At 42.4% G+C, this 18,066-nt stretch overlaps 2 protein-coding genes across 2 annotated transcripts in view; one reads left to right on the top strand and one right to left on the bottom strand.

Annotated features, from left to right (window-relative positions):
• Positions 1-18,066, bottom strand: part of SNX11 (sorting nexin 11) — a 41,105-nt gene that overhangs the window by 3,113 nt on the left and 19,926 nt on the right. Inside the window, exons 8-9 of the transcript XR_014080152.1 lie at positions 3,299-3,396; positions 1,901-1,989 (exon numbers count right to left, since the gene is read on the bottom strand). The gene's annotated coding sequence lies outside the window, so the exon portion shown is untranslated. The remainder of the gene's footprint in view (positions 1-1,900; positions 1,990-3,298; positions 3,397-18,066) is intronic.
• Positions 1-18,066, top strand: part of SKAP1 (src kinase associated phosphoprotein 1) — a 305,305-nt gene that overhangs the window by 285,152 nt on the left and 2,087 nt on the right. The window contains exon 12 of the mRNA XM_081582429.1: positions 17,690-17,798. Coding sequence (XP_081438555.1) covers positions 17,690-17,791 — 102 coding nt within the window. The 3' untranslated portion in view covers positions 17,792-17,798. The remainder of the gene's footprint in view (positions 1-17,689; positions 17,799-18,066) is intronic.

Below are 18,066 nucleotides of genomic sequence, written 5' to 3'. Positions count from 1 at the left end.
GTCCAGTGGTTAAGACTCTGAGCTCCCAATGGAGGGAGCATGGGTTTGATCCCTGGTTGGGGAACTAAGACCCCACATGCTGTGAGTCCAATAAATAAAATAAAACAATTAAAAAAAAAAAAAGCTCAACATTCAGAAAACTAAGATCATGGCATCCAGTCCCATCACTTCATGGCAGGTAGATGGGGAAACAGTGGAAACAGTGGCTGACTTTATTTTTCTGGGCTCCAAAATCACTGCTGATGGTGACTGCAGCCATGAAATTAAAAGACACTTACTCCTTGGAAGGAAAGTTATGACCAACCTATACAGCATATTAAAAAGCAGAGACATTACTTTGCCAACAAAGGTCCGCTTAGTCAAGGCTATGGTTTTTCCAGTGGTCATGTATGGATGTGAGAGTTGAAAGAAAGCTGAGCGCCGAAGAACTGATGCTTTTGAACTGTGGTATTGGAGAAGACTCTTGAGAGTCCCTTGGACTGCAAGGAGATCCAGCCAGTCCATCCTAAAGGAGATCAGTCCTGGGTGTTCATTGGAAGGACTGATGTTGAAGCTGAAACTCCAATACTTTGGCCACCTGACACAAAGTGCTGACTCATTGGAAAAGACCCTGATGCTGGGAAAGATTGAGAGCAGGAGGAGAAGGGGATGATGGAGGATGAGATGGCTGGATGGCATCATCGACTCAATGGACATGGGTTTGGGTGGACTCAGGGAGTTGGTGATGGACAGGGCGGCCTGGCGTGCTGTGGTTCACGGGGTCGCAAAGAGTCAGACACAACTGAGCAACTGAACTGAACTGAACTATTCTTGGGCTCCTGCTGCTTCCTTCTGCTTCTTTCTCTTTTTTTTTTTTTGGTTTTTTTTTTTGAAGTGTAGTTGATTTACAATATTGTGTTAGTTTCTAGTGTACAGCAAAGTGATTTAGTTTTACACATATATATTCTTTTTCAGATTCTTTTCCAGTATAGCTTATTATAAGATATTGAACTTAGTTCAGTATACAGTAGGACTTTATTGTTTATCTATTTTATATATAGTAGTATGTATCTGCTAATCCCAAACTTCTAATTTATCCTTCCCTCTCCCTTTCCCCTTTGGTAACCATAAGTTTGCTTTCTGTGTCTATGAGTCTATTTCTGTTTCATACATTTTTTCAGGTCCCACATACAAATGATACCATATTTGTCTTTATCTGATTTACTTTTCTGATAATCTCTAGGTCCATCCATGTTGCTGCAAATGGCATTATTTCATTCTTTTTTATGGCTGATTAGTATCCCAGTGTGTGTTTTAGTGTGTGTGTATGTATACATATATACACCACACTTGCTATTTTTTAATAATTGCCCAAGTATGACCTAACCCTGAATCCTAGAATCCTCCAGCCAAGAGAGTTTGTTCGGGTCTAGGGTCTTTGAGCAGGAATGATCCCAGAAAGAGAGCTTTTTTTCAGAGAAGTTGATTGGTTGGGTATCCAAATGCCCATCGCCTGTCCTTAGAGAAGCAAGTTGTCAACAGGTGGTTTATTTATGTGACCCTGAACAAAGTCACTTAATCTTGCTAATCCTCAGTTTCCTCGTCTGTAAAAATTGGAATAATTTCTATTTAAAGGATGTTTTGATACTTACATTAGAGAATTGTGTAAAGAAGTGCCTAGCATCTAGGATGATACCTATGATTATATTCCCCTCTTTTCCATTAACAACAGAGTAATACTTTTGAGGTCAATGTTGGGTCCATATTAGGAGTTCAATAAATTATTAGTGAATTGAGAGAGAAAAAAAGATATCCTGTCCTGCCAAGAACACTTCACAGCGATGTTTGAAAGCTCAAAAGGTCCTCACTTGGGAATAGAAGGTCATCCAGTGAAGAAACTTTACATGGAAATGCACTGTACCTTTCCTGGTCTGAGAGAATTCGTCACTGGCAAAATTGGTCAACAGCTCAAACTTCTTGGAGGTGAGGCCAGAGCCATGTAACCCAGCTCTGAAACAGTAACCAAAGACACAGTCAGCAGGACCCCTCTTGCCTCCCCCAACACATCTATCCATTCCTAAGATCCGAAGTTGCATGCCCACATAATGCACTGAGTTCCAATCTGGGTTGCAAATATATTAAAAGGAGATTTTAATAACAGAGCTGTGCATCCATTCCTTTTGGACCCAGATATTTCTGAACAGCTCTTTTGGTGCGGGGACTGAACTCCACTTCCGCCCATGCAGGGACGCAGCTCAGGCCACAGCAGGGTGTCCAGCGCTCTTCAGTGGCTCCAGATCGGGCACATGTGCAGGTCTCCTCATACGTAACCGATGGCTCCTGAGAGCCTGCCTCCCGTAAATGACTTCCCGCGATGCCTGCGACCACCGCAGAATTCAAGTTTGAATAGAGCAGGAAAAAGGTGTTTGAAAGGCCTGTTCACTCAGCTGCATTTTAATTTCCTTTTCAATCTTGTCCCAATTAATTTCACAGAATTAATCTCACAGAAGCAAACGCGGCAGCACTGAAGCTGTGGTTTTAGTGTGGCGGTCGCTCTGCCTGAACATGAAATAGGAGCTAATATAAAAATCCATCTGCTGTGTTTGAAATACACACCGGCTGCTGCTCAGTCCTGTCTGACATTCCAAACATCAACAGCGGGGAAAAGTGATTTGGGGGTTAGTGGCCATCAGTACTTGGCAGGGGTTCAACAACAGGTGTACTCCAAAAATCCATTCAGCTTGGGCACCAGGCATGACAGGGCAGGTGCTGAATCACCCTCCGTGCAGTAACACAACGCCCTGGCTTGATTCCTTTTATCTGAGGATCGTAAGGCCCTTCTGGGGACCAGCACTGCTGTGGTCATTTATCGTAAGTGGGAGAAGGGCCAGTAAGAAGTCTCTGGTTGAGTCAAGCCACAGTTTGCAGCTTACAGAGAAGTGACTCTGTCCTCTTGGCTTAAAGGTCTCTCACTAGAGAACCTTCTTCTAAATAATAAAGGTGTTTGTTCTACTATTCGAGATAACTTAAATAAACACCCATTTAAAATTTAAGCCTCCTGTTCCAGAAGTGATTTATAGTAGTAACATGAGCTGTCCAGCAGATAAGGGCAAATGAAAGAGAGAGAGGAAGAGGAAGAAGAGGTCCCTGAAAGAGGTCTTCCACTTAAGGTAAACAGAGTTGATGGGCTAGATCTCTTGGGCTTATGTTGGTGTGCCTCATGAGTTGGCCCTGGGCTCTTCCAGTTAGTCCTGCTACTTATTCCCATGGAAGGCAGCCTTGGAGCAACAAACTAGGCGCCAAGAAAGGTTATACTTACATGGTGCTGAGCCAGGGTGCAGAGATATTCTCACCGCCCCAACACACCACGCTTTGGTTGTCTTCTCTGCTGGTACAGTTGATATGGGAACAGGGAGCCTGACAAGCAAGATCAAGTTTGATATTGAACATACAATGCTCTCAGATGGCCACAGGTCTTATGTGGATGAGGATGGCCCAATTTCATCACCCTGGGTGACATTTAGCTTCCAGCACTGGGTTGTAGCTACTTAAATTCAGGCTGGATCCTGGCTCCAAACCCACCACCTAGTTGTCTGAATGCAACAGGCCTGCCCCACCACACCTGGACTGTTAACGTAACACCATGTCTGTTATAATGGGATTTTTAAAGCCCAGTGTTCTTCACCTACTCCCTCAAAGGACTGCTTAAAGGATGTAGACCTTTCTCCTCCCTTGACCCCATCTCCTCCAGAAGAGATTTGTATGTTGTAAAAATTATCTGAATGCAGCAGTACTTCCTCTTTTAAGTGTGCTTAGTTGAATGTGACAACAACCCTCATAAAAACAGATAAGTTAATTCCTTCAATTGCTTTAAATGAAGGCTTTTTTTTTTTTTAATTTCAGGGCTCTGAGGGAAAGGAGGTGTTTGGTGACATCTAGTGTCCATCTAGGACTTCCTCCGGCACTATTACCCTCTGCTTGGTTGAGCAGGGGACAGGCAGGGTAATTTGGGAGGTAATTCAGGGATAGGAAGTGGGGAGAATACAGGCCTGGGGCACAGACTGCCCAGACATAGTGATGAAACTGATCAATGCCTGCCAAAGAGCTATCATTCACCTCTGACCTAAACAAAGGGGGCAGTGAGGAGGAGTACCATTGGAAAATATCTTTTCTTATTTATGATGATACAAAAAGAGAAGCAGAAGCTGTCCCCATCACCCCATTTCATGTTAACAAGCAGGTCGACACTGTGCTGTGATGACGAAGATGATGATGATGATGGTGTTTTCTCTCATCAATAACCCCTGTGGGAGGCTATAGAGTTAGGAGGATGGAAATGGGATTTGGGGTCAGCTGGAAGGCAACGGTCATACACCGGTCAAATTCAGTAGAGACCATTCCTTTCCCCCAGACAGGAACCAATCGTCTAGAACAAACCCTGGCAGCCTCATTCCTTCCAGGTAATTTTTATAAATGAGGGGACACCCATTCCAAGAGAGGACAAAAGGGAAAGGGTGTTTGTGAGTGTGTGTGTGTGTGCATGCATATGCATGCATATAAACCTACAAGCAAGAGGCCCGACTACCTATCAACCCTATTCTCTATACCCTGGCCATTTATTATAAAACCCTTTTTTTAAAAAAAGAGTAAAATTGGTATTTTCCACTTTAATCTCCTTAGTCCTGAACTTTTGTCCTGGACAAGACCCTTCACTTTCTACACACACACACCCCTTTCAGTCAGGTGGAAAGTCCCAGATCCGATAATTAGCCATGAGACCCAGACAGAAATGTTTACCTAGAACTCTGTAAGCCATACAGGGTTAGGTTAATGCTCAGAATCGCCTGATGCTTTACAAACTCCAGTGTAAAAAAAATTCCAGCCATTTATTTTGCAGTGAATTTATAACAAATGCTGTTAAAGGCTTCGTCTTTTGACAGAGGTAATAATAAATTCACTGTTAAAGACGGTAGTTTAATTCCTTATACCTCCAATACTGCACAGAATAAACCATATTCATCACTGAGTAATTTTTTACCACATAAATCTTTAAAACTAACCGGTGAAGGCTGTTGAGACTGAAATATTGTGAATTTATTAGATATGCCCATGTAGTATTGGATTCAGAGGTTTCCACTCGAATATATTATGGGGAAAATTTGTGTCTTTAACTGTGACATTCCCTCCATTTTCCACTGCCAGTAGTATAACAAGCAGCTCCTCCAGAGTCAGCTGCACGTTTATCAGACAGAGATTTAGTGATCAACTCCTCACTAATCTGCCAAAGAGGTTGGATGACATTTCGGTGAGATGCTCTATTTAAAAGGAGTCACGAAAGCTTTGTTCCTGTGTAATTATTTTCTCAAAAGGAACTCACCCTCCCCAAACCTCTGTCCGCCAGTGTTTCTTGGTAGTGTATGGATCCAGCTCTCCAACCAAAGTAGCAAAATACTGAAGCAAATTATAACCTCTTGCAAATACACAGGGCAGTAACTTCTATGCATTATACAGTTAGTTATGGAGGGCTTGAGGTAACTGGTTAGAACACAGAAAAGCTGGAATTAGCAGAGGTTGCCAAACGTGTGGTATTTAAGGCTAATAAAAAAGATTATATTGATTCTAAAACTAGAAGTAGTAGACAATGATTTCAGAAACCTTACTATTTAAAAACTTTAATCTTGGCATATGACACAATCAAGATACAATTAACTCCTCAGATTTGAACAAAACTCCTTTTACTTGTCTATATAAATTTTGAGTGAAAATCTGTGCCTGTTAGACAAATATTCTGAACCTTTCTCATTATTTGCTAGTGAAGTGACATTTAAACTGACCAGTTGATTATATCAAATTGTAATGCCCTCTCCAGTTTCATTAAGGATGTATTAATACCGCTAGAATGAAAAATATTTTTTCCTTTAGATGCAGAAATGAGCATCATCTTTTCAGCAAAGAGCTTTGGTGATTTTCTTCTTCCCACTAATATTCTGTATTTGGCAAGGGTTCCAAATACTAAAAACTTCCAAGGAGGATTATGAACTTTTAAGATTTTTTTTAACAAAATAAAGTGCATTTCTAACTCTTAAACAAAGGTGAAAAATCTCCTGGCAGTACAAGATTGCAGCCCATCAGAGTAATTGTTAAAAGACAGAACCCGCCTAGAAAGATAAGTGAAATACCAGCAATTAATATTCAGTATTTCACATTCTAGTCAAGAGGATGTGTTTTCCTTTGTGATGTGGCTCATAACTAAGAGTGTTGGGAGCCATACTCTGAGCTCTGTCTTCTTTTTGTGCATGAGGATTAAGGGGAAAAAAAAAAAAACCAGCAACAACAATCCTGCTCCATCTGTAAATGAACAAACATCTTGATTTTATAGCTATTTGCTTTGTAAAACTGAGGAATGAAACAAAAATTACTGGATGCCTAAGTAACACTTTAATTCCGAATTCATTTACGCTGTAGCTATGTAGTTGTCACAAACCATAATGCAGTATTTAATTAAAATAACAGAAGTGCATCTAGATATGTCCTAGGGTAGCTATCACCAAATTATAGTCTATGCTATCTGTATTTTATTTATGAAATGGCAGCGTCTAAGGTGCAACTAGGCTAATACAAAAGCATAAATATTTTAAACCTGCATTTTTATAAAGGCTTCTTTTCTTTCCTGCTACATCTTTAAATTTTTCCTCCTATCTTTCAGCGGTGTTTTTTAGTGGGATTGTTTTGATGTCGATAAAGATCTCTCTTTGTAACTCTTGCTTTTCAACTATTGACCTCCTGCTTCTTCTGGCTGTGAAATCCCCCATCTGTTGTCATGGAAAGGCTTGTGAGGTTTCACAGGAGCTACAGTGAGCTCGGGACATCTTAGCGGAACTTGGACGTGGAGGGTAGGAGAAAAGCAAACCCTCTTCAATTCAGTGTGCTTGTTCCCATACAGTCTTCCTTGCGCCTTTTTTCCACCTATAAATACCCATTATAGTTTACACGCTTGCTTGCTCTACTTTGTGAATGTTCACATGCAGACATACTGCTCCTTTTCATAAACGCATAGCATCTATCTTACACGCACCCACCATCTATCTCTTCGTTCACATTGGCTGTCCCATCCACCTCCTTGTCTGCAGAATTATGTTCAGCAAGGTCCCGATTTATAGGAAATAAATAATGAAAATGGAACCGACTGGGAAAGATAATCGAAACATTCAAATTGTTATTTTTCACTGTACTTTCTACAAACAGAGCATCTATAAACACCTAGCAAAGGTGTTTGCTGATTCCTAAAAAGCGATCAATGCCTATTGGAACATTCTGATCCAGTGGGTCTCTACATTGTATTTTTCCTATTTTGTCTTGTTTTTGTATGATCTAAGATCTCACCTTTTTTAAATGGCAAATGATGCCGTGTTATTATTTTCATTCTTTCAGCTTCTGATTTATCCTGTTTATAATGACAAGTTTTTGTCATCATTTATCCTCTATAAAATAATCCTAAGAATAATGAAATGAAAACAATAACTGCAATCACCTTTTTAAAGAAAATAGCCTCTGCAATTACTGTATAAAGATATTTGATAATGGTAGCATCAGATCACAGCCTGATCCTGCAGCAAGGGTCTTTTCTTATACACACTTGTAATTATTTTAGCCCCTTTCACAGGTCACATAGAAAGTTAATTTCAATAGCTGCTAATTTCCGTCCAACAAGAGTGTGGTACTTTAAACCACCCAAAATAATTGGATTCAAAACAAATTTAGGAAATTGAGTGTGTTAGCAAGCAAATAAAAATATCCTTTTGGTAAGGAGGAGGGTGAAAGTAGTAAAAATGGCCTTTTTTTTCTCCCTTCTTTCCCCTTCACAACTTTGCCATTAAAGTTGCACCTACAGCTAGAAGTTTGTCCATGAAAAATGGTCATTTTGTTTCTCTGCTCAAAGAATGTTATTAAAATGCTAATTTAAAAGAAAAAGGAGTTAAATATCTAGCGATGGTGCATTCTAATTGCAACCATAATGAGCTCTCTAAATGTGCGTGCCCCTGACACACACAGAGCATAAACAGCAGTAAACAGATCATTAGTACCCGCGTTCATTTATTCTGGCGACCTTACCATGACCCCACCGAGGGTAGGGTGAAAAGCAGGTGGATCTGGCTGTGACACCCCCTAGAGGGATCCAGGAAATGAAGCTATAAGCGGTTGTCATGGAAACGCCTATGTGTGCAGATGATGTAACACACCGACAGGCTGTAGGCTCCGCAACTGGGACGTTGCTTTTCCCTCCCCGGAACAATCTTGTGGATTAAATTATTCATTTCTTTAATTCACATAGCAAAAGGAATCCTAATTTTCTTGGTGATGTGCAATTCTTCCATTTGTCTAAGGTCTGGAACATAGTGACTTGTCATCCTCTCTTTCTCTAAAACCTACCCCAGCTTCTTACATTCTAGACCCAAATCAGGAAATCTGACAAAATTAAGTGGAGAAGAGGCAGCGGAAATCTGATGCTCAACATCTGTACTTACAGAGAGAAAATCTTAAGATTTTAAGCTAAAATTAATAATATAGACAGTGTCCCTTTCTGATGAGGGCATGGTGACCAGGGACTAAATGTATACCTGTCCTGAACAAGATGGCTTTATTTGGAGCGGGGCAGGATCAAAGCAATACCTGATGCAGTGAGAAAAGCAGAGAAGCACCAGCCCCAAATGAACACATCGTCCTAGCAAGGTGCGGTGATAAGAGAAAAACATAGAAGAGAAAATGAGCATCTGCTCACCCCTTCACATGTCCAATTGAGAGAATCAAGATTAATAAAAATAATTCTTTGGAGAATGATTCCACTCTATCCTACCCTATTTTGCACCAAACAACCTCAATAACCTTAACGGCAACAGTAGAATAACTTTTCTTCTTTTTTTAAAGGAAGCAAAAAAGACGATCTCTGGAAATTATTTTAAAATAAAAAATATCCTGGCCTGCGCCTCCCCCCACTCCACCCCCATTGCACTTTAGATGAACCTGTGATATTGTAGCAATGGCCCTTGAAGTGCAGTGGGGAGGTGATTTAGGAGAATATTAAAGGCAATGTGGAGATTCAAGGCGCCTCTCTCAGGGAGATCTGGAGAAATACGCAGCACAGATGGGCCGAGCAGATTAAACATTTCCGTCACATTGTTTCCAAATTGTGTTGTGGTGCCTGAGGCTGGTACTGCGGTCAGAGCAAAACAGAGCTGTGCGGGGCTGCGAGCTGCACAGTTTATGGAATACATATTAATACGCCGGTTTCACATGGTATCACAATTCTATCAGCTCGGCAATGGTGCTGTCTCCATTGTTTCTGAATTCTGCACTTGGCACCTTGCTTCCTCCTGTCTGCAAAGTGTTTACCTTCCCTTTATCCTTCTTCTCTCCTTTAGGCAGAGTTCAAGTTGTGTGTTTCTTTCTCATTTCTCTCTTCCACACAGCCCTGTACCCCTGCCCTCTTCACCTTGCAGTTTTCCTGTCATGCACACTCTGTTTTGTACACACTCCCATGACCTAGACTGTCCACTATGTCTGCTTTGTGCACAGGTCCTGCACCCTTGGCTGGCTTTGACTTTGTAGTATCCACTCACATCCAGTTCAGGCCATCAGTTCAGACTTGAAGCTGAACAATCCCCTGGACTCAGGGCTCTCAGACCCTCCATCCAGCTGACATAGTCCACTTCTCAGAACTCTCAGCTTTCAGCCACAGTGAGCTTTGTGGAGTTGTTGCCATGTTGCCATGCCATGTGTTCCCAGCTGCTGTCGCTGGCCATCCACCTTTCCGTGTCCCCTTTCTTACACTCAAAGCCCCCATCCCCAGCCCAGGATTCAGGCTCACCAGTGTCCAGGTTAGCAGGTTCCCTGAAATATGGCACTAAATAAAACTAGTTCAATTGGGGCAAATTTAATGATTCATTTTTATTATGATTTATAGACCAAAACTTTGAATAATGGAAAAAAGAGAAAACAATTGCCAAGAACTTAAAACACGGTGTGAAACAAACAGTCTGGAGAGGCCGCCAGGCTACTCAAGGTTTCAGCCAAGCGTTGGGCTCAGATCCTTCCACAGGTTCTAACAGCACTAATCCACTCTTGACCCAACTGACCACTTCCTTTCTCCTTCGGCAAAAGCTCTTCATAAAACCACTTGTCCTGAAATACAGACATCTGTTTGTCTGTGGTGAACAATTGTTTTTCTCACCAATTGGAAGGGTGCCGAGTTAGAGACCTCAATTTATTTAATAATTTTTGATAACCTCAGAAAGCATTAAATTTCCAAAGCTGAATTTCAGTAGAGAAATTGCAGCCCAATCCAGAGTAAAAATATGATATTTTTGGCTGACCTTGGAATATTACTATCTACTCTGCTTAGGAATTCAAATTTCCCATCTTTACTAATGATAATGTATGATGCACAAGCACTAATAAGAGGAATAAGCAATCATAAACCAATAATTCTGTGATTGATTGGTCTTTCTTAGACATATATCAAGCATTTATTGATCTTTCATGTTAGGGGCTGATTGATTGTTCTCTTGAAGAGGAATTCTCTTGTTTACAAGCACTGATATAGTGAACTTTGATGGTTAAAAGAACAAAAGTATGAGACATTTTCTGGGAATCTTGTTCCACAGAGGCTTATTGAAGTTCAATTCAATGTGGAAAGAGAATGTTTCCATTAGGAACATTCTCAGGGGAACAGAGGGTGTCAAGCAGCTTGCTCCGAAAGCCATCATGTGGATTTGAATGGAAGCTATGAGAAGACACCACACCTTTTAAGTCATATTAAAGAGATGGGGCCTTAGAAAGGATAAGCAAGCTTGGTCAGCCTTTAAAGCAGTAATAGACTTGGCAACTGGAAGGCTGAAGCCTTGGAAACCCAGCATGGCAAGATTCTTGATTTCCTTTCCTTCTGTGTTTTAAAAGAGGGAGTAGTGGGAAGATGGCCACACTGGGCCAAAGTGCAGATCCAGGCCAAAAAAATCATGCATTTTCCCCCTAAAGTGCTGATTGATAAAACAGTAGAGGGTTCATAACCCTTTGAGAATGTGATGAAAGGTCTGGGACCTCACCCAAGGGACAAGACACATGTACACATGCACACAAATTTAACACCAGTTTCAAGGAATTCAAAGATCCCTTCACGTCCATCAGACATGCCAGAGATTCACAGACGCCAGTTTAAGAATCTGTGCCCTAGAGGATGGTGATTTCCTTTTGCTGGAACAGCCTAGGATTCACTGAGCCTAGAAATTGAATTCTCATCCCAAAACAGGATGGTCATTCTAGGTCATGTCTGTGCTACTCCAGGGGAGCTATGGAAGAGTGTATACAAATAGGAACCAGCAGGGAGGAGAGAAATTAAAATGTAGCAATCATGGAGTAGGGGTATTTAATCTCTTTTAAGGCTTATGATAGGCGCCTGCTGGTTTTCCCCCTGATATCCCCTGACACCTACTGACAGGGTATTTGCAGCACCACACAGGGACTCAGGGCCCTGTGACAGGAGGAGTACTGAGGAGGGCCATGATAGTCTTGAAACCATAAACAGCAGTAGGAGACCACTGGAGGCAGAGTCAAGCTGTGCAGTGTGCCCGTGGTTGGTGGCCATACTGCTTTTTGTTTATAGAATTTGCTGTTCTTTTTATGGCAGGTTTGGTAGGGCTCTTTTTTTTTCCTCATTGATGGAGATTAGCAGCATAAATCCTTTTATTGTGGTGTGTAAACCTCCATAACCACTTTTGATTGTTGCTGATGGTGAAGGCTGTGCCTATTTCAGGTTCCCCCAATAATCTGCTCATCCAGGCCAAGAGCCTCTCCAACCAGATTAACAGAGTCCAAATAAGTGACTTTGTTTTTAAGACTCCTTCATTTGAGAGGCTCAAGGAGATGGGGCAGGGTTGATGTTGAGGCAAACAGATGTTTAATCATGCCTAGAAATATTTATGATGAGAACAAACCACACTGAGTGGCTTCTTAAAAGAATTTGTGGCAAGAAGCAAGCACTGATGTAAAAGGTTTGTTTTTTAAATAGCTTTTCATATTCTTATCCAAAGCATCTTCAATTAACCATTTTGTATAATTAATGTCTTAGTTCTACCACACACAGAGGATAGAGAGTTACAGAGCAGGGAGCCTATATAATTCTGATTCCCTAACATTGTCACTGGTAGGTATGCATCCCCTCCCCAACCCTCGATTGAAGGTAGAGACATTTCTGCACTGAAGATTTCAGGTCTCCCGGGACCAACTCAGGCATTTTTCCAGTCAGTCCTTCCAAACATCTGGGCAAAAAGAAGTCAAACTTTATTGAAAATGTTGATCCCAAGAATTCAGTTATCTCTGCCATCCCAAAACTAAAATCCAAGAATCAGCAACTTAATAAAAATGCAGTAAATTAGCACCTCTAGACAAGAGCAGAGTTCATTCAGAGCTGGGGTCTGCCTGACTGAGCCAGTACTCTCTCCATTTTAATAGTTTAATAAAAATTAGCATAATTAACGAACATCTGTATGATCCAGAGTGGTGCAATTTGGCACTTGGAAACGAGGGCTTAAACATGATTGCTGTGAGTTTAATGTTGTTTTAATTCTTTTTGGCACTGTGCAGTGAAATAAACGTTTGGTGGTGATAGTTCTCGGCCGGATCTCATTTGCATTTTTCTCCCTTTGATTATGAGCAATTGTGGACTCCCCAGCAATTCATCAAAGTAGAAATTATTTTAAAATACCTCGTGGTGTTCAGACTGGGCTGGAGCAATGCATGGGGGCGGGGGGCGGTGATAGGAGACGAGAAGGCTAGAAATTTTCCATTCATGCTTTAAACATCTCAGCCCTGCAGCCTTTTTTGGGTATCCAGCTAAGGGATGAAATCTGGAAAAGACAGTCAGATCCCAAGACCTGTAGGTGCTTTGATTAAACTCTTAGGCTCCCACAGCAGGATGCATATGGTCTCCGAGACTGTGCCATCCTCCTTACACTTCTGCCTGCTTTTTTGTTTTGAAGGGCAGAGAGTTGATTCCACTCATCCCAGTTCTCAGCGCTGTGGTGAGACTACTACATCTGTGGTCGGCAGGGTCAGTGCTCCCTTCGAGCAAGGGCGCACTGAGTGGGAGCCCAGCCTTTGCAGGTGTCCTGCTGGGCCTCGTCTGCCTCCTGTTCGCACCCTGTTCGAGTTGGCAGACAGCACCTTCCCCAGGCTAAGTCTCTACTCCTGGCATTACAGCTAAAGGAGGATGCTGCCAAGCGTGAGTCAGACCCAGAAGTCTTGAATGGTCCCTGGGTAGAGAATGCCCGCGTTGAGCCCCTCAGGTGATGAAGGTGGCAGCATCCGACAGGTAGAAGACCATACCTCATACCTGTGTAAGCAAGCTGACTGGTCAAATGACTGTCAGACAACATGGTGCCCACTGTCTCCAATGAGACAGCAGAAAAGCTAAAGCTAGAATTTCTAAGGCAGAGCATGCATTCCCCTCCACACAACAGGACCCTGGTCGACGTGGCCATTGCAGCAACATGCTAATGTGAGGCAACTCTGTAAGAAAACTTAAGGCAGAAACTGCCCTAACTTCAGTGTTGGGAAATAGCAACATAATTTGTATCCAGAGGAGCTTAAAAATGTCCTAACATGGGAGTTCCCCGGTAGTCCAGTGATTAGTACTCCAACTGTCACTGCTGTGTCCTGGGTTCAATCCCTGGTTGGTGAACTAAGATCCTACAAGCCTTATGGTGTGGCCAAAAAATAATAATTATAAAAACAGAATGCCCTGACAGGCATAGGCTGAGGAATTCTGGGTAATTCCCCACACAGCAATGCAGGCCGTAGGGGGAAGCTGGCCTCCCTCCTGGGGAAGGGGGCAATGAGAAGATGCAGTGGGGACAGTGAGGGAGGGAGGCAGACACATTCATTTATTTAAGACTGATTTTTAAATGCTAATTTCCTGTTCCTTTTAGGATCAGCTCAGTAGTCTCACTTCTTACGGCGTCTTCATGGTATTTAGGGAGCCATTTGGGAAACTATCTCTAAAGACAGTTGCTCTCTTCCTGCCACAGTCACCAGGGAGTATCTTCAGTCACCAGAGAGTATCTTGGAGTTGGTTGTAACTAAATCTGCTCAACTGAGAGTGTAAATTCCCACTGCTCCCCCTTCATTTCTTCATGATCTCTTTTTTTTTTTTTTGGCTGCGAGGCACATAGGATCTTAGTTCTCCAATCAGGGATCAAACCTGTGCCCTCTACTTCGGCAGCAAGGAATCTTAACCACCAGGGAAGTCCCTTCATAACCTCATTTAACAAGGTTTTTTTGGGCCCCATTCTCTGCCAGGTACCATGCTGAGTGTAGGAATACAAAATCAAACAAAACCATCAAGGTCTCTGCTCCCACAGAACTTTCCACCTAGTGACTGGCACTGAGACAAAGGCCGGCAGATACAAGGCAGCGTGATGAATTCTTTTCCGGAGAAGCACAGAGCTGTGGACCACAGAGCTGGGGGCCCCACTCAGTCAGAGAGTGGTAGCAAGGGGTTTCTGGAGAGGCTAGAGAGAGTTAGGAGTTGGACTCTGAAGGCTGCTTAGGAGTGAGCCCCCTGGAAGGGAGGGGGGAAGTGGAGGCTAAACAGGCAAAGGAAAGGCTCCACAGTGAGAGCCTGAGGCCCAAGGGAGAAGCAGAGACAAGTTCTGTTTTACTAAGAGTTCACTAGATTTAGGGGATAAATGACAATGAGTGGGACTAGTTCACGCAAGGTCTTGTCCATCTTTTTAAGAAGTTGACAATAGGCAGTAGGAACTCAAAGGTTTTAGGCAAAGCAGTGATATTATCAATGTGCCTTTTAGAAAGATTCTGGCTACAGAATGAAGAGTAAATTGGAGAATAAGAATGGAGATACAGAAACCAATTTGGATATTGCTTCTGTGGTCTTCAGGAGAGGGGAGAGTGACATGACTCTAAGCCATTGCCAGTGGGTATAGAGAGAAGCGGATGGAGTCCAGTAATATTTTGGAAAGAGAATTGACAGAACTTGAGGACTGATTGGTAGAGGGTGAAATTGGGAATGACTCTTGGGTTTCTGGCTTGAGTAATTGAGTGCATAGCGGTACCACTCACTGAGAGAACACAGGTGGTAAAGATACTTCAGAAATGGAAACAGAGATAGAGGCAACATGATGGTTAAATTTAGGACAGAGTGAGTTTGAGAAGCTTGAGGACTATGCACTTGGGTTTTGGGATCCAACCCTTAGATCTGGGCTGGAGCTATTGTTGTGTCATTTACACAGGAGATGTGTAAGATTGCTCAAGGAAAGCACATCAAATTGGAAGAAGGCCAGGACAAAACCCTGGAAAATCACGGGAAAAGGAGGGATAAAGGAAGATGAGCATGAAAAGAAGCAACCAGAGAGGTAGGAGGGAAAACAGGAGAGTATAATTATAGAAATTAAGAGAAGAAAATACCTCAAGAAACATCCATAGTGCCAGGACTGCTAGAGATCAAGTTAAGGATTGAAAAGTACCCACAGAATTTGAGCAATAAGGAGGCTATAGGAAGCGTAAGTGGAGCGATGAAGGCAGAAGCATTTACATTACAGTGGCTCAAAGAGTGAATAGAAAGCAAGAAGTTGGGGCAGTAAATGAAATAAATTCTTTCAATAAATTTGACTGTGAATTGGCAGTTTGCATAGATAGGCAGTTTGCATAGATTGTCTAAATAGGAAGTAGACATGTGTTGTTTTAGTCGCTAAGTTGTATCCAACTCTTTTACAACCTGGTGGACTATAGCCCACCAAGCTCCTCTGTCCATGGGATTTCCCAGGCAAGAATATTGGAGTGGATCGCCATTTCCTTCTCCAAGGGATCTTCCCGACCCAGGAATCTAACTCACATCTCCTGCATTGGCAGGCAGATACTTTACCACTGAGCCACCAGGGAAGTCCACGGACATGTGGTAGGAACTATTTAATAATTGTTTTCAAAGACAAGAGAAACCTGAATACACTTCAGTGCTGATGGAAGGAGCCATTTACATTAGAAGCAGACATCAGACTTCTCAGAACCTGGTGTCTAAGAAACAAAGCAGAGAGTTACAAGTGCATACTGGAAGAGACAGTCTTAAACCAGGGGAGTGACTCCTCCTCCACTTTAATTGAAAAGAAGACTGATTGTCAGTACAGGTAAGTTCCTGTTTTGGTGGCTGAAGTTTGACAGATCTGATAGCTTCTCTTTTCTCTTTGAAGGTGGAAAAGAGGTCAGCTGCTGAGAGTTAGGGGAGAGGCAGAGTTGGAAGAGGGGAGATCCACTAAAAGAAACAAAAAGATAATCAGTTGACCCAGAATTTTAGTGTGTCAAAAACTTGGTTTTCTTTCTTTTTTCCCTAGATCTCAGCAGTCAGCTCTGCAAAAGATAGATCCAGTTGAAGTGGAATACACGTACTTCCCATGTATTCCTAAATTATCTTCCCTCAAAGAAGGAAAGCATGTCCTAGTGCCTGCAGGAGTAGTTCTGTAATGCCCCTCATCCACTGTGCTTTTGAGAAGCTCTTCTGTACTCCAGGAGCTCTGTTCTCAACCCTGCACTGCCCTTCTTTTAAGCCCTCTCAATCCCCTTCTTGTTTGCCCCCTCCCTGCCTATCATGTCCTGACTGTTATTATTGATGTGCTTGTCAACCTCCCACCTATTCCATGGGAGGCATCTAATGTTTAGAGCACCTACTATGTATCAGACAGTTTGAATTATTTTCACTTCGGCGGCATCACTTATGTCCCCCACCACAGAGGGGAGGGGTGATGTTATCGCAACTCTTACAGAAGAGGAAGTTAAAGCTAGGAGACCCTCCGGTCACATGGCTACTAAATGACCAAGTACGGACAAGATCCCAGTCTGTCTGACTCCAAAGCCCATTACTCTATGCTGTGAACTCCCAGGGAGCAGGCAGTGTTCTGACTCTCATCCATCTCATGGGAACTCAAACAGCACTTTGCACATGGAAGAAGGTTGGGAAATATTATTGATTTGAACTATGACCTGAGTCCCTGCATACTTTAGTGCTCTGGCATTTTTGGGTGTGCCCAGCTTTCCCCAAAGAAGCCGTTCCACTCTGCTTGGTAAAACACATGCTCTTTAGGTTCAGCCATGGCACCAAATGTGCTAAATGTACAATGTACACAGAAAGATGGCGAAAGGAAAGCCGAGTTTGCTTTCTTTCTTCTAGATAACTTTTTAAATGATTTTTATTTATTTATTTTTGGCTGTGCTGGGTCTTCGCTGCTGTGAAGGCTTTTCTCTAGTTGTGGGGAGCAGGGGCTACTCTCCAGTTTCAGTGCGCAATGAGACAGGCTCTAGGGTACATGGGCTTCAGTAATTGTGGCATGTGGACTCAGTAGTTGCAGTTCCCAGGCTCTAGAGCATAGGCCCAATAACCGTGGCTTAGTTGCTCCAAAGCATGTGGGATCTTCCCAGATCAGGGATCAAACCTGTGTCTCCTGCTTTGGCAGGCAGATTCTTTACCACTGAGCCACCAGGCAAGCCCTAGATAACTTTTAGTAATCCCATCATGAGTGTTAATGAGTTGTACTGATAGTGTCAACAAAGAAACCACCCAACAGACTCTCCGATGTGATCATTAACAGATTACCTAAGATTAACAGAAGCATGACTAAATTCCAACCGAAACCATCCTCTTTTCATTTTTCAGGAATATAGTATGTATGGCTGGTGGGTTGGAGAACTGAACAGCCTCATTGGGATTGTTCCAAAGGAGTATCTCACCACTGCCTTTGAAGTGGAAGAAAGATGAAGCCCAGGTATCAGAACCATGCCAATAGATTTGTTGGCCATGCCTTCATTTCTCTGTGAAGGATGAGAGTTGCCAGTGAAGTAACTTTTCTTCATTTCCAAAAGTGATGATGGTCATTTACTATTGAAAGAAGCTAAGTCTGTAATTGTTTTTCCTAAATTGGGGGACTATGTCAGTCAGGATTAGATTCAATTACGTGTGACAGAAAACTCAAAATAACAGTGATTTAATTAACACAGAAATTTATTTTTCCCTTCTGTAAGAATCTGGAGGTA

The sequence above is a fragment of the Giraffa tippelskirchi genome, chromosome 3 (assembly GCF_054371585.1).
Source record: "Giraffa tippelskirchi isolate mGirTip1 chromosome 3, T2T-mGirTip1v1.2.pri, whole genome shotgun sequence".
Taxonomy (NCBI): Eukaryota; Metazoa; Chordata; class Mammalia; order Artiodactyla; family Giraffidae; genus Giraffa; species Giraffa tippelskirchi.
The sequence above is the reverse complement of the archived record's forward strand: the minus strand, read 5'-3'. Positions and strand labels throughout refer to the sequence as shown.